The 13607-nt window shown below is 39.9% G+C and overlaps 1 protein-coding gene across 2 annotated transcripts in view; it reads left to right on the plus strand.

Moving 5' to 3' along the window:
• Positions 1-2804, plus strand: part of ipo11 (importin 11) — a 73636-nt gene extending 70832 nt beyond the window's left edge. For both annotated transcript variants that reach the window (XM_028984410.1, XM_028984419.1), the window contains exon 30: positions 1788-2804. In XM_028984410.1, the coding sequence (XP_028840243.1) occupies positions 1788-1952 (165 nt within the window). In that variant the 3' untranslated portion in view covers positions 1953-2804. The remainder of the gene's footprint in view (positions 1-1787) is intronic.
• The last annotated feature ends 10803 nt before the right edge of the window (positions 2805-13607 follow it).

Raw genomic sequence — 13607 nt, forward strand, 5'->3', positions numbered from 1 at the left:
TCTTTTTAGCCCCAGGATAATTTGATAAGAAGCACTGTCATGTCATTGCAAGACTGTGTTTCTTATGCATTTATTGATGACTGGTACTTTTGCATGGTATGAAGTCTTGGGCGCTTATACAATATATTAGTATCGTATTATTTTAGTGAGTTAGTGTGTGGTTTGGCCTAGATGTTTGGAACAATTTCAGTAAATCAGTTCTTCACATCTGGTCCAAATATTCATTACACATGTATGTGTCACCACTGCATATTATATCTATATACACACCATGTTCCAAATGATTTAGCAATTTTGATTTTCCTTTAAAGTTCCAAATGTTAGTGAAGTCATCAACCATTAGAATGTTAATGAACAAACCTCCCCCAAAAAAAAAACAAAAAAAAACTTGAAAATGGTCATTTGTTGAATTAAATTTAAATAGCTTCTATTTACAGAAGCTATTTCACAGAAGCTATTTCAGTCAATGTTAACAAGTCAAGTTACATTTTAACACAGGACCCCTTATTTGATTGCAACGTTACAGTTCTTGCATCCATTGAACTTTTAGAGTTTCTGCTTGAATTTCTTTGCAGGATGTCAGGATAGCCTCCGTGAGCTGTTCAGATGTGAACTTCTTCCCTCCCTCATGTATTTTTTGTTTGCGGATGCTCCAAAGTTTCTCAATAGGACTGAGGTTAAGGGGTCACACCATGAGTTTCTCCAAGTTTTTCCTTGCAGCATGAGATGGTGCATTAAAATACGTAAAGATTTTGTTATGGAAAGCACAGTTCTTCATTTTATACCATGGAACAAGTGGTCAGTCAGAAACTTCACATACTTTTCAGAAGTCATTTTCACAACTCCACTGACCAGCGCTCTCCCCATTTTTCTGGCCCAGAAAATGTCTCTGCCACCTCCATGCTGATGTCACAGCCTTGTTGGGACATGGTGTTTATTTGTGAAAACATGAGTTTAATTGTGGGGGGGAAAGCATAATAATTTGGACTCTGTTTGCTCTCTGTTTAATATATGTATATGTTCCCTTAATATTTTTCCCCCTCTTTTTCATTTTGTTACTGATTTGTCCTTAAATATCTCTGTTCCTGCTTTCCTACTGTCCTCTATTTTTATGCAGTCCATTCCACCAGTCTAACTACACTTTAAGATCACAATTTGCCTTTTATGCCAAGCCGATTTTTTTCCCCCATGGGAATTGATGTGTGGATTGATTGTGCTCCTCATGAAGCTCCAAGGCCAGATCAGATTATTGAGAACTGTGATTCACGCCATGAACCGGCTCATTCTTTACGGGCTGCTCAGGGTCACCCACCGCGACGTTAATCCGAGAGACGGCCATGAATCTCTTTCATTTACTGTGTCTTTCTCTGCCTGTGTGGCCTGTGGTGGGTGTGTAGCAGGTCCGTCTTTCATGCAGTGACTTGTGAGTGTGTCAGCGTTGGTCAGTCCTGGGAACCGTAAAGCCAGACGAGGTTGCGTATGTGCTCAGATTATGAATTAGACATTACAGGTGTCCACACAAAGTGTAGTCACTTCCAATCGATCCAAAAGGAGTGCGAGCTATTAACTTTATTCCATGATGAGACATTTCTGTTGTGATGGGAGGACAGTGGGGACTGTTTTAATGAGTATGAAAATCATGTAAATCATATGATGATGATGACGACCTTCAGACAGCATGCCACAACATTCTGTATTTCCAAAATTGTTGTCCACATTTTTATTTGCACTATTATATACACAGTCACTTGATGTGAAAGACTCTGGTGTGGCTGTTTATTTTACAGCTGGCCCTGGAGGACCCGGTCTACAGTGTGTCCCTGCAGCTCTACGTGTACGAGAAGCTAAAGGCCCAGCAGATGCTGATGGGAGAACAGGGCTTTCAGACACTGATGGAGACTGTGGACACCGAGATCGTGCGGCAGCTGCAGGAGTTTCTAAAGGGCCTGTGAGGAACCCAGGGGAGGAACAGACAGACAGACCACCGACAGGCTTCCTCTTTTAAATGCTCCAAAAAATGCCAAGCTTTCATTCAGTTGTCACTTTGCTTACCACCCACACAGTTTGTACATCTGGAGAGGTGGCCCCAGAGGATGATGGGAATGGAGAAGCAGCAAAGTCACCATGAGATCAGATAGCCAGTTAATCTGTCAAGGTGCCTGTTTGTGTTTTTAATTTTAATTTTATTTTTTTGGCACAATGCAAAGGCAGTAATTGGACTTTTTGGGAACTGAAAGGAACAGAAATGTTGAGGAAATTTCTGTTTAGATTCTTTTTGTATTACAGCCTGCATGAACGCTTGTGGTTCACTTTTTGCCACACGGCAAGCAAATATAACCTGCAGATGAATTCTGTTGTATAGTATTTTCATACCGCTTGCCCTGCAGAAAGGAGGAAGAGATCCATTTTTGTGTAAGCCTGGGCGACACTGCAGTGCTGCTATATTAAAAACCATCACCGTTTGCCATACCTAATGAGGTGCGTCCAAATAACTAATGAAATAAAGCAAGGCGCATGGTTTCACCTTCAGTCAAGAGGGGTTTTACTTGTAATGGCTGCTGCCGGGAGTAACTGTTGGAAGATTTTTGTAGCACTATTTTGATGGTTAAGATTTGCAAGAGGTGTAGATAATCAAAAGATTTGTGCATATGTCACTTAACAAGGCCTTAAATGTTAGCCTTAAAGAAAAGAGTTAAGAGTTTTAGTTAGACAAGTAGCCACCAGTACAACCTTTCCTAAGTTTATTTTAAAAGTGATATTTTATTTTTTCATTCAAGCTGCTTTAATAAAAAATAGTTTGTTGATGTGGACTCCAGTTGTGTGTGTGTGTGTGTGTGTGTGTGTGTGTGTGAGTGAGTGAGTGTCAGGGTTCCTACAGTCATTAAAAACCTGAAAAAGTCATTGAATTTGAAAAAAGATTTTCCAGGCCTAGAAAAGATTTTGAATATGAAATCTATATATATAATAGTCATGGAAAAGTCATGATTGGAGTGCATGAAGTACAAGACTCAAGAAACATTTTTTTCTGTTTACAACTACAATGTTTAAAACTAGCTTTGCTCTGTTAAAACTTTGCTTGCTCTGAACCACGTCACATGCCACTGTGTGCGTTGCTTCCATATTCCAGCATCTCCGCAGCTGCCCGTCTCTTTTAAAAGTCATGTAAATTACAGCTGCTGATCTATGCCGGAACCTGATTTGGCTCAATCCTCTGGAACAGCCCTGTGGAGGAACAAATAATGTCATTTACGTTAAGCTTTTCAGGGTTTTCATAGGGTTTGTTTAGTTGAACAATTTTCTAGTCTTTTGTTTTCTTCCCACATTTGCACAGAAATGTATACATATGGCCATGAGAGTTTGCCTTAGAGTAATTGAAAAGTCAAGGAAATTGTGTAAGATCCCTGGTGTGTGTTTGTACATATTTGTACCATGGTGCAGGGTTCTGATGTGATACTGGACAGTGTCAAAATCCTGGGTTACATAAGCATATGCTCTGCATTTTTTTATTGCAGCCTGTTATTAACACAGATACCGTGCTGTTGCAATTAGTGTGTCCTTAATTGTTCCATTTCTCCAGGGTTTGTTTGCAAACTGTATTATGTGTTAGTGTGGTTTAAACACATCTTTGGGGAAAAATGGTTGATTTCAAATCTCACAGGCTTAATTAAAATTTTGTTTTTCCACCACAATAATATTCAGGGGCCAGGGGTTTTGTATATTGAAGTATGTTATGTCTAACTTGAGTGTTAATTATTGAAATTTCACTGCGACTAAGCTAAGTTGCATAATTGACTTTTTTTTTTTTTTTTTTTTCTTCAAAGGTGTCAAGCAGTCCAAAAAGTGGGTTCATCTCTGGGGTCCTCTCGTAACTGCACTAAAAGTTATGGTTGCCTCCATCGATTAATCCATTTCTTTTAAATGAGTGACCTTGATTACCCACGCTAGATTGATTTATTTATTTTTTGAATAGTCACCTTGAGTGCAGAATGATCTTTCTGAATTAAGGGATGTGAAAGTGTCACATGGACACTTTCACATACAGTTGAAACCCAAAGTTTACATACACTACACGGTATAAAAAGACAACTTTTATTTTCTTACTGTCTGATATTAAATCATAAAAAATATTTTGGATTCCCAAAATAATTTGCTAAATGTCAAAATAATGTGAGAGAAAACTTTTTTAGATTTTTTTTTTTTTATTATTACTTTCAAAGTCAAAAGTTTACATACATTTGCTTAGTATTTTTCAGAATTGCCTTTAAACTGAATGACTTGATGCAAACACTTTGGATATCCTTCCACAAGCTTCTTACAGCAGTTTAATGGAATTAGACAGAACTGGTATAATTGAGTCAGGTTTGTCGGCCACTTTGCTCTCTTTTCAGCTCTGACCGCAAATTTTCTATGGGATTGAGATCAGGGCTTTGTGATGGCCACTCAAAAACATTGACTTTGTTGTCCTTAAGCCACTTAAGGACAACAAGGAAAGGAAAGGAATCAGCCGGAATCATCAGTCACAGGATCTGGCTCTAATGAGTGAGTCTGAAGCTGCATCATGAAAATTGTTGGTATCACTTATCCAGCAGGAAGCAGTAGAGAGGGGCGGGAGCAGGAGCGGTGCCATGTGATTTCTGTACTGAAGTGCAGGTGTTCTATAGTATACTCTACTATACTACACAACTGTACTGAACTGCTGTGTTCCTAAACAATGGCCCAATATTTGAAGTACTGAATTCCACCACTTGTTACAAAAATCTGGAGTTTTAAGCATTAAAGCTGAAGTAGACTAAAGGATTCGACAATATTTAAAATAAAATTAAGATATGAAACTATGGAAGGTATTAAAATATAAATGGATAATTGAATATGGATTCTCATAAGGATCCAAATGATCATTGTTGGTACTATACTAGGAAATATTTTGATTCCCTCCACTGGCTTTCGATAGCTGTCTACATTAGATTTAAAATACTGATGCTTGCCTTCAAAGCCCAGGAAGGATCATCACCCTCCAACCGTAGATCTCTCATCACTCCTCGCTCTACACCTCGATCTGTCCAACCTTCCAGCACTGCTTGACTGGTACAAGGAAAGCATTCATCTAGACTCTTCTCGGTCTTAGCGGCTTGGTGATGGAATGAACTCCCACTAGTTTTTCAAACAGCTGAGTCACTAAAAATCTTCAAACTCCAGCAAAAATATGAACTATTTTAATTAAAAAGGCCTCTTTCATATATTTATTTTGGGTACTGAGTTATTAAGCTAATGGTATTTACAGATTAGTCCCCAGTGAACCAAATGGGGGATTTCTATGATAGACATTTTAAAGCACTTATATAATTGCTCTGGATAAAAGCATATGTCAAATTATTTAAATGTACATTACATCTGAAAAATGAGGCCCTTTCATAAGATGTTTTTGTGTTTTATTTGTGTTTCTAAAATGTATATAAGATGAAAATATATAAAAACTGCAACTGGACTTATTGACTCATCTTCACATCTGAAGTTTCAAAAGTCTCAAAATTCAGAGCAGCTATGAAAAGTAGAAACAAGATTTTGTGAGGATGTTTTTTTGTGCATCCATATCACATACTATTGTGTTGTTTTTAATGCAAGTATACTCAATTTTACATCATTTAATAATTTTTTTTAACAGGAAGGGTTCTGCACTGGTTCTCAACTTTTGCTATTTTTGGTGAGATTTGTTTGCGCCGATCATCTAATCAGCAGCTTTGTGTAAGTGTTACCTGAAAAATGAAGGTAGTTTTTATTTGAACTTTTTAATTTTTTCTCCACAGCTGTTGCACCAGTCAATACAGAGAACAATAGAAGATCAGCATGGAGCAAATCAATTTTGCCTGAAATGTGGGCTATTTGGCAGACATAAACCAAACCCGGAGCTCTTGAGGTTGAGCACAGGCACACAAAGGTCATATCACAGTATGGATGATTGTTAAAAAACATTCTGCATGGCTTCAAATTCACAATGAGATGTGTAGGAGTAGCAGCCTCCTACACCAACACACACCTACTAATTCACTTACTAATTACACCTACTAAAGTAACATCATTTTAAGCAAAAGCCTCAAACCTTAACACTTAAACAACACAATGTAACTCCAAGTCAATCACACTTCTATGAAATCAAACTGTCCACTTAGGAAACAACACTGACAATAAATTGTACCTGCTATTGTGCAAATGGAATAGACAACAGATGGAAATTATAGGCAATTAGCAAGACGTCCCCAATAAAGGCGTGGTCCTGCAGGTGGTGACCACAGCCCACTTCTCACTTCCTATCCTTCCTATGGCTGATGTTTTGGTGACTTTTGAATGCTGGCGGTGCTTTCACTCTAGTGGTAGCATGAGACGGAGTCTACAACCCACACAAGTGGCTCAGGTAGTGCAGCTCATCCAGGATGGAACATCAATGCGAGCTGTGGCAAGAAGGTTTGCTGTGTCTGTCAGTGTAGCGTCCAGAGCCTGGAGGCAGGTCAGGACATCAGGAGACGTGGAGGAGGCTGTAGGAGGGCAACAACCCAGCAGCAGGACCACTACCTCCAAACAGGGACAGGAAGAGCACAAATGTCCATGTGTCTGCTTGAACGGTAAGAAACAGACTCTGTGAGGGTGGTATTGAAGGCCTGACGTCATGAATCTCCCACCCCTCCACCAACCACCATGGCTTAAAAACGTGGGAAGCATTGCAGTTGCTCAGTAAGTGGATGTAAATATGAACACAGCTCTGATTTGTTTGTTTTTTTATTAGTTCCGTCATGCAAACTTTCCTGGAAAATGATGACATGACCTCCGGACCTTTAAAACCATATAAGAATTCATCAAAAGAATATGTACATAGAACAGCTGATCCTCTTTCCTCTTGTAAGTCGCTTTGGATAAAAGCCTCTGCAAAATAAAGTAAAGTAAAGTAAAGCTGTTCAGCTGGGCATAGTCAAAACATGAGCTGCTTCCATGTCAGAGATGGTGATCATAATGTGTCGAGGTCAGAAATGTAAGTCTTGGTAGACTCCACAGATTGGTATCCTGCACACCCTTCTACTGTCCAGAATATGACTGTCAAAATGCCATGCTGTCATCATAAAGAACATTGACATAGCACACCATGTAAAAGTGCTAAAGGCCATGTGTCATAAAGTAAAATAAAACCCTCCGGCTCCATTTTGGAACGCTGAATGGCCTGTGCTTGACATACATTTACAAGAGTGACCTTTTAGGAAAGTAAGGTGGGAGGAATGCAGAAGATACCGTGATACTTCTTGCTTACACATGAGGAAATATTTCATAGGTGCTACACATATACATATAAAAATTGACGTTACAGTTCATCTCCTGGGTGTCAGACATTATTACACGCCAATAAAAGTGGAAAGGTTGGTGTGCAGTTCCTCCTCTCCAGGATAACTAGCAAGCTGTACTTTTTATTGTATGGAATATCGGACACATGGTATGGACAGCAGCAAGGAGCTAAACAGATAACAGGGTAATAGCAGTAAAATTTATACAATCTCCCAATTAAAAATGTACAATTAACTTTTCTACATCCTCTTGTCCTGGATGAACTGGACATTAATCCATTGACACGTCAAAACACTTACAACATTTTTTTGTTTTTGTTTGCTGAGCTGCATTTGGCTGGCCAGTGGACACCAGGTCCACTGGGAAGAATCCCAAACACCCAGAGGACTTTATATGGATACTGTCCCATCTCCCATAAAACACTTTTTTTTCCCTGAATAATGAAGCTGGTTGGTGTTTTTCCACTGGTTCTAGAAGGTCCCAAGATCTAAAATTGCCTCATGTCTCACACATACAGATTAGAGGTTGGCCTTTAGCAGAGGGACCCCACATCTCATCTGAAACATTGTCCCCCAGGGCCGGTACCCACTGGAACCTCATGCTGGATATAGACATGCAGTGTGATGCTGGAACTTTGCTGTAGATAAATGAAATTATGTCTCTCGGGGAAAATCTGTGTTTGCATCCGAACATAAATGGATTCAAGGTAGGGGGGCATTTTGAAACATCTGACAAAGGTGTAGAGTGTCTTCTATCTTTTGCCCAGTAAACAAGCACTGTTGTGTGGAGGTGGTGCGAGGGTGCAGTTCAATTAAAAAAAGGTGAGTTTGGAGAGTGCCAGTCATATCGGCGTGTGTGTTACTGGCATTGAGCAAATCTGAGGCTGCTGCACAATTAATATTCTCTGATCAGATTTTGGTGAATGCCACCATAATTTATCTGGCATTTTTATAGATATACAGTCATGGCCAAAAGCTTTGAGAGTGACAAATACTGGGTTTCACAAAGTTTGCTGCTTCCGTTTTTATTATGACAATTTGCATATACTCCAGAATATTATGAAGAGTGATCAGATGAATTGTCCCCAATTGACATGAAAATAAACTAAATCCCAAAAATCCATTTCCACTGCATTTCAGACCTGCCACAAAAGGACCTGCTGAAATCATTTCACTGATCCTCTCATTAATAACCCTAACCCAGTCCAGTCTCGTGCCAACAGTAAAGCATCCTGAGACCATTCATGTGTGGGACTGCTTCTCATCCAAGGGAGTGGAATCACTCACAATTTTGCCTAAGAGCACAGCCATGAATAAAGAATAGTAACAAAAAATCATCTGACAGTAACTTCTCCCAACAATCCAAGAACATTTGGTGGAGAAAAATGCCTTTTCCAGCATGATGAAGCACCGTGCCATAAGGCCAAAGTGAGAACTAAGTTCCACTGTCACAACAATCATGGTTAATTATCTCACTGAACAATTCAATGGTAATGCCTTCAAATGTAACGAGTGAATCTGTCTAGTCAGAAGAGCACTTTTCATTTAAACCCTTAGTACTGGTAGTGAAAAAAAAACTGCTTCAGAAAACAAAATTTGCTGTGCATGGGGATGCATAGACAAAGACAAGCCAGAGTGATCATGCTGGCCGTTAACCAACCACCACAGGTAGCTACATTTTTTTGTCTGTTATGTATAAAATAATTTGGTGATTGATTAATTAATGTTTATTGATTAACTGTGGGTATGGTAAGATGGGGCAGGTGCCACTGAGCAAAGCACTGTCCCCACACACTGCTCCCCGGGCGCCTGTCATGGCTGCCCACTGCTCACCAAGGGTGATGGGTTAAATGCAGAGGACACATTTCATTGTGTGCATGCTGTGCTGTGCTGCAGTGTTTCACAATGACAATCACTTCACTTTCACATGTTACCAAAATACGGCTGTTAATTTGGTGTGTTATTTTTGTATGTATTTTGTTAAAATTAATTATGGACTTCATTCACAAGTTGTATAAGTTATATTTTAAATTTGTGTAAAAACTGTGCTAGTTATAATAAATATAATAAAATGATGTAGACATCTTTTTTTCTCATTTCCATATCCAACATATTTCAGCAGCTCCTGCATCCTTTCCAGATGAGTGGAAACTCAGGGTGGTAAAAGCTATTGCCCTTGCCTTATCGTTCTAGACCTGACACAGTACTCCAGCCAAGCGCCCCTGGCTGGCACTGATGTAAAGCACATGCAAGACGGATGTACTCAGGAGGGCAAAAAAAAGCTTACTGGCACTCTAAAATGCACTCATTCTGCCTCATTCCGCCTCATTCCTGCAGAAAACCCCTGCAATTATATTTGTTGCCCAGACATGCTGATTAGTGGTGATGGTCAGGGTGGCCTGCATTTTTATAGGTCATTTGTACAACAGTACTGACCTAAACTCACTGCTAGGTGTAAAACGTACAATAAATGCAACTGTACAAATTTACAAAATAATACACATAAACCATCAACCTTAATTTGATACTGAATTTTTTTTCATTGCTTCCAATAGAACATTTTTCTCCATGTCTGTGACATTCAGAATTTGTGTTATACTTTGACTTTGTGGCTCTATAGATGCCCACACTGAGCACTGGAGCTCCTGACCCACGACTGTGCAGCTATGCACAGCTCCAACCACATCATCAAGTTCACAGATGATGTTCTCACGACTGTGGTGGGTCTCATCAACAATGAGTCAGTGTACAGAGAGGAGGTGCAACGACTGACAGCCTGGTGTAAGGTTAAAAATCTATTTCTGAATGTGGACAAAATGAAGGAGATGATTGTTGACTTCAGAAGAGAGTGGAGGGACAGCTCTCCACTGAACATCAATGTCTCTTGTGTGGAGATTATCAAGAACACAAAGTTCCTTAGTGCTCAATTAGCTTAACAGCCAAGAAAGCCCAGCAGCATTTCTACTTCCTGCGGAGGCTGAGGAAAGCCCATCTCCCATCACCCATCCTCACCACCTTCTATAGAGGAACCATTCTGACCAGCTGCATCACTGTCTGGTTTGAGACCTGCACCACATCGGACTGCAAGACCCTACAGCAGATTTTGAAACACGTTGCATCCAGAAAGCCACCAGCATAGTGAAAGACTACGCACCCCTCACATGCTCTCCTCACCCTCCTGCCATCTGGAGTATTCGTGTCCTCACTGCCAGCCTATGCAACATCTTCTTCCAACAGACACCTGAACACTCAGGGACTTTCCACTCTGAACTGATTAACACACACTACCTCTTATGTTCAGAACACATCTATATTACATTTCGATTACAGCAGTATTTGCACATTGTTATTCTGCACATTAATTACCACTTTCACGCTGCCCGTCTTCTTTGTTGTCTGAATGTTTTATTTGATGTTACTCTTGTTATTCTTGCACTTCATTTAGCTGGTTTGTCTGTCGCACACGTGCTCTTCATGTCACTTTTGTTTAAATGTTACATGTAGAGAAACGTTGTTTTGTTTCACTATGTACACTCTAACATGTATTTGGCTGAAATGACAATAAAGCTCAACTTGAACTTGAACCTGAATTATTTCATCCTACAAGTACATACTGATAACAGGAACTGATGATGATGATTTCACCCCACACAAAGAAAAACCAGTCATGTTCAAAAGTCACAGAAGCCTTTTTGGTGTGAAGTGTAACTGGAGGTTCAAGCTGGAATCTCTTCCAGTGCGCAATCTAACGCCTCGTTGACTTTGCTTCTGTTTGTCAGAGAAAATCTTTGTAGAGCAACACTGAAAAATAAAACCTGGTGAAATGGAGGTAACTGTGAACGTACGGCATCCTTCCTGCAACCAGTGGTCCAATCAGACATCTCATTCCTTCCATCAATATGCAATGATCCTTGGTGATTACTATAGTAAAAGGCCAGAGGTGCCACAGCTATCATGCTTTGCCCTGTATCCATGGTAACCAAAAATTGTGTGGTGGCACACTTGCTGTTCAATTTCACCAGCCTTTCTCATTGAAAAAAGGCAAACTCCAGAAAGCTCTGTGCTCTACATGGCAGCAATTTGAATGAAACAAGTCAGCAGACTCCTGAAGGAAGGAATGGGATTGGAATCTGTAAACACCATTAGGATCCCATCACACTCATGTGGTGGACACTTACGCTCATCCCTACAGATCACAGCTGCCCCCAAGGGAGTTCGTGACATCTGTTAAGACGGTTTGATATGTAACTGCTTCCAGTGTGACCGCTATGTTAACGCTGTTTTGTACTTGTCTGCTTGGCTGAAATCTGAATAATTCGTGTTGTTGATCCCCAGGGCATACCGACTTTAAATTTAGTTGAAAAGTAGTCCTGGCTACATTTAAGGATGTGCTTTGAAGTTGTATGTAACGGTTTGACCAAGGTCCTGCATATAATTTGAATTTCATGTAATGTAGATGACCTAATGTTTATAATCTGGTTTCATAACGCTCCTTTAAATTCACCTACTAAATTCATAAAATAAATGGCAAAATATGAGCAGGCATTTTAATTCTGACTGTCTTCACTAGGATCCAGTTGACCATGATGGGTTGGTGACCTCTTGATCTCCTTTTCCAGAAACAGAAATGCAGGTATAATACCTCATTTTACACCAAATTCTAAAAAAAAATAGCCATTCAGATAACTTATATATCCAGAAATGCTTGTGGTGACTAATAGTTAGCAGTCAAAATGTAATTACAGACGTCTGTATTAAACACAGAAATACCCTTTATATGTTTCAAAGCAATTTCAACTGATCATGCAGAGGACTCATTACTTTCTCTCTTAGGATAGCAAATCCCATAACCAGCAGTTAAACATTTTATTAAATATTTTTCTTCTTTCTTCTCAGATTGGATATCCATAGTCATTTCTTTCCATGCAACAGCTTTACTCCACAATCAATAGAAATGAAAAATAAAATTCAAATTTAATTTTGCATCTCTGAATATCACAAGCTCATAATCTGTGAACGGCAATATGAGAGCCAACGGGACCCAGTAGAACAGGATCATTTCTTAATAATCATATATAGATCTGTTTAACATCTTGCCCTGCAATTACTTTACAGGCACATTGCAGCTTACACAGCTTATGTGATTTGAGGCTGACAATGCTTGATTGCTATTGGGTTTCATTAAATGAGGGATATACAAGGGAAATATTAGGGGCCTTTGGGGTCTATATCTGGGGTCTATAACGTTATTATAATTATGAACTAGAACCCCTGGAGCAGAATATAGAATATGTTAGAGGTATGTTCTCAGAATTCTAATTAATTTCAGCTTTACAATTAAAAATGTAATTAACAATATTATTGTGGTGCAGTGGTTAGTGACGTGGCCTCACACCTCCAAAGTTGTGAGGTCAAATCCCAGATCATACCTAGTGTGTGTGGAACTTGCATGACTTGAACCTGAATGATTTCACCCTACAAGTTCATACTGATAACAGGAACTTGCCACTGGCATGGTTAAGTCTCTGGTTAAGAGAAAATGAAGTGATTGTCATTGTGATACACAGCAACCACAGCACACGGTGACACAATGAAATGTGTCCTCTGCATTTAATCCATCACCCATTGAATAGTGGGCAGCATTGAACCCAGGGAGCAGTGTGTGGGGACCTACCACCTTCCAAATACATGCACACAAAATGAATTGGCAACTCTGAATTTTTATTAGGTGTGAGTAAATAGTATGAGTGTGTGTGTGTGTGTGTGTGTGTGTGTGTGTGTGTGTGTGTGTGTGTGTGTGTGTGTGTGTGTTTGTGTGTCTGTGTGTGCATCCTGTGGTGGCCTGGCACCCTGACCGATGCGAGTCCCTGCCATGTGCCCAGTGTCCTGGGATAGGCTCCAACAACCACAATCCTGAATAGCAGTAAGTGGTTATGGAATGTGAGTGAGTGAGGGAGAACATTACATTCTGTGGTGGCAGAGGCCGGCCAACCGGACTGGACAACCATGCTTTGCATGCACCATGAGCACTAGAGATGGTAGTAGCCTAGTGGGTAACACACTCGCCTATGAACCAGAAGACCCAGGTTCAAATCCCACTTACTACCATTGTGTCCCTGAGCAAGACACTTAACCCTAAGTTGCTCCAGGGGGGGACTGTCCCTGTAACTACTGACTGTAAGTCGCTCTGGATAAGGGCATCTGATAAATGCTGTAAATGTAAATGTAAATCTCACCAGAGAAGAAAGAAATGTGCAGGTGATATGTAAATAGTCCTGGTAT

The sequence above is a fragment of the Denticeps clupeoides genome, chromosome 1 (assembly GCF_900700375.1).
Source record: "Denticeps clupeoides chromosome 1, fDenClu1.1, whole genome shotgun sequence".
NCBI classification, from domain to species: domain Eukaryota; kingdom Metazoa; phylum Chordata; class Actinopteri; order Clupeiformes; family Denticipitidae; genus Denticeps; species Denticeps clupeoides.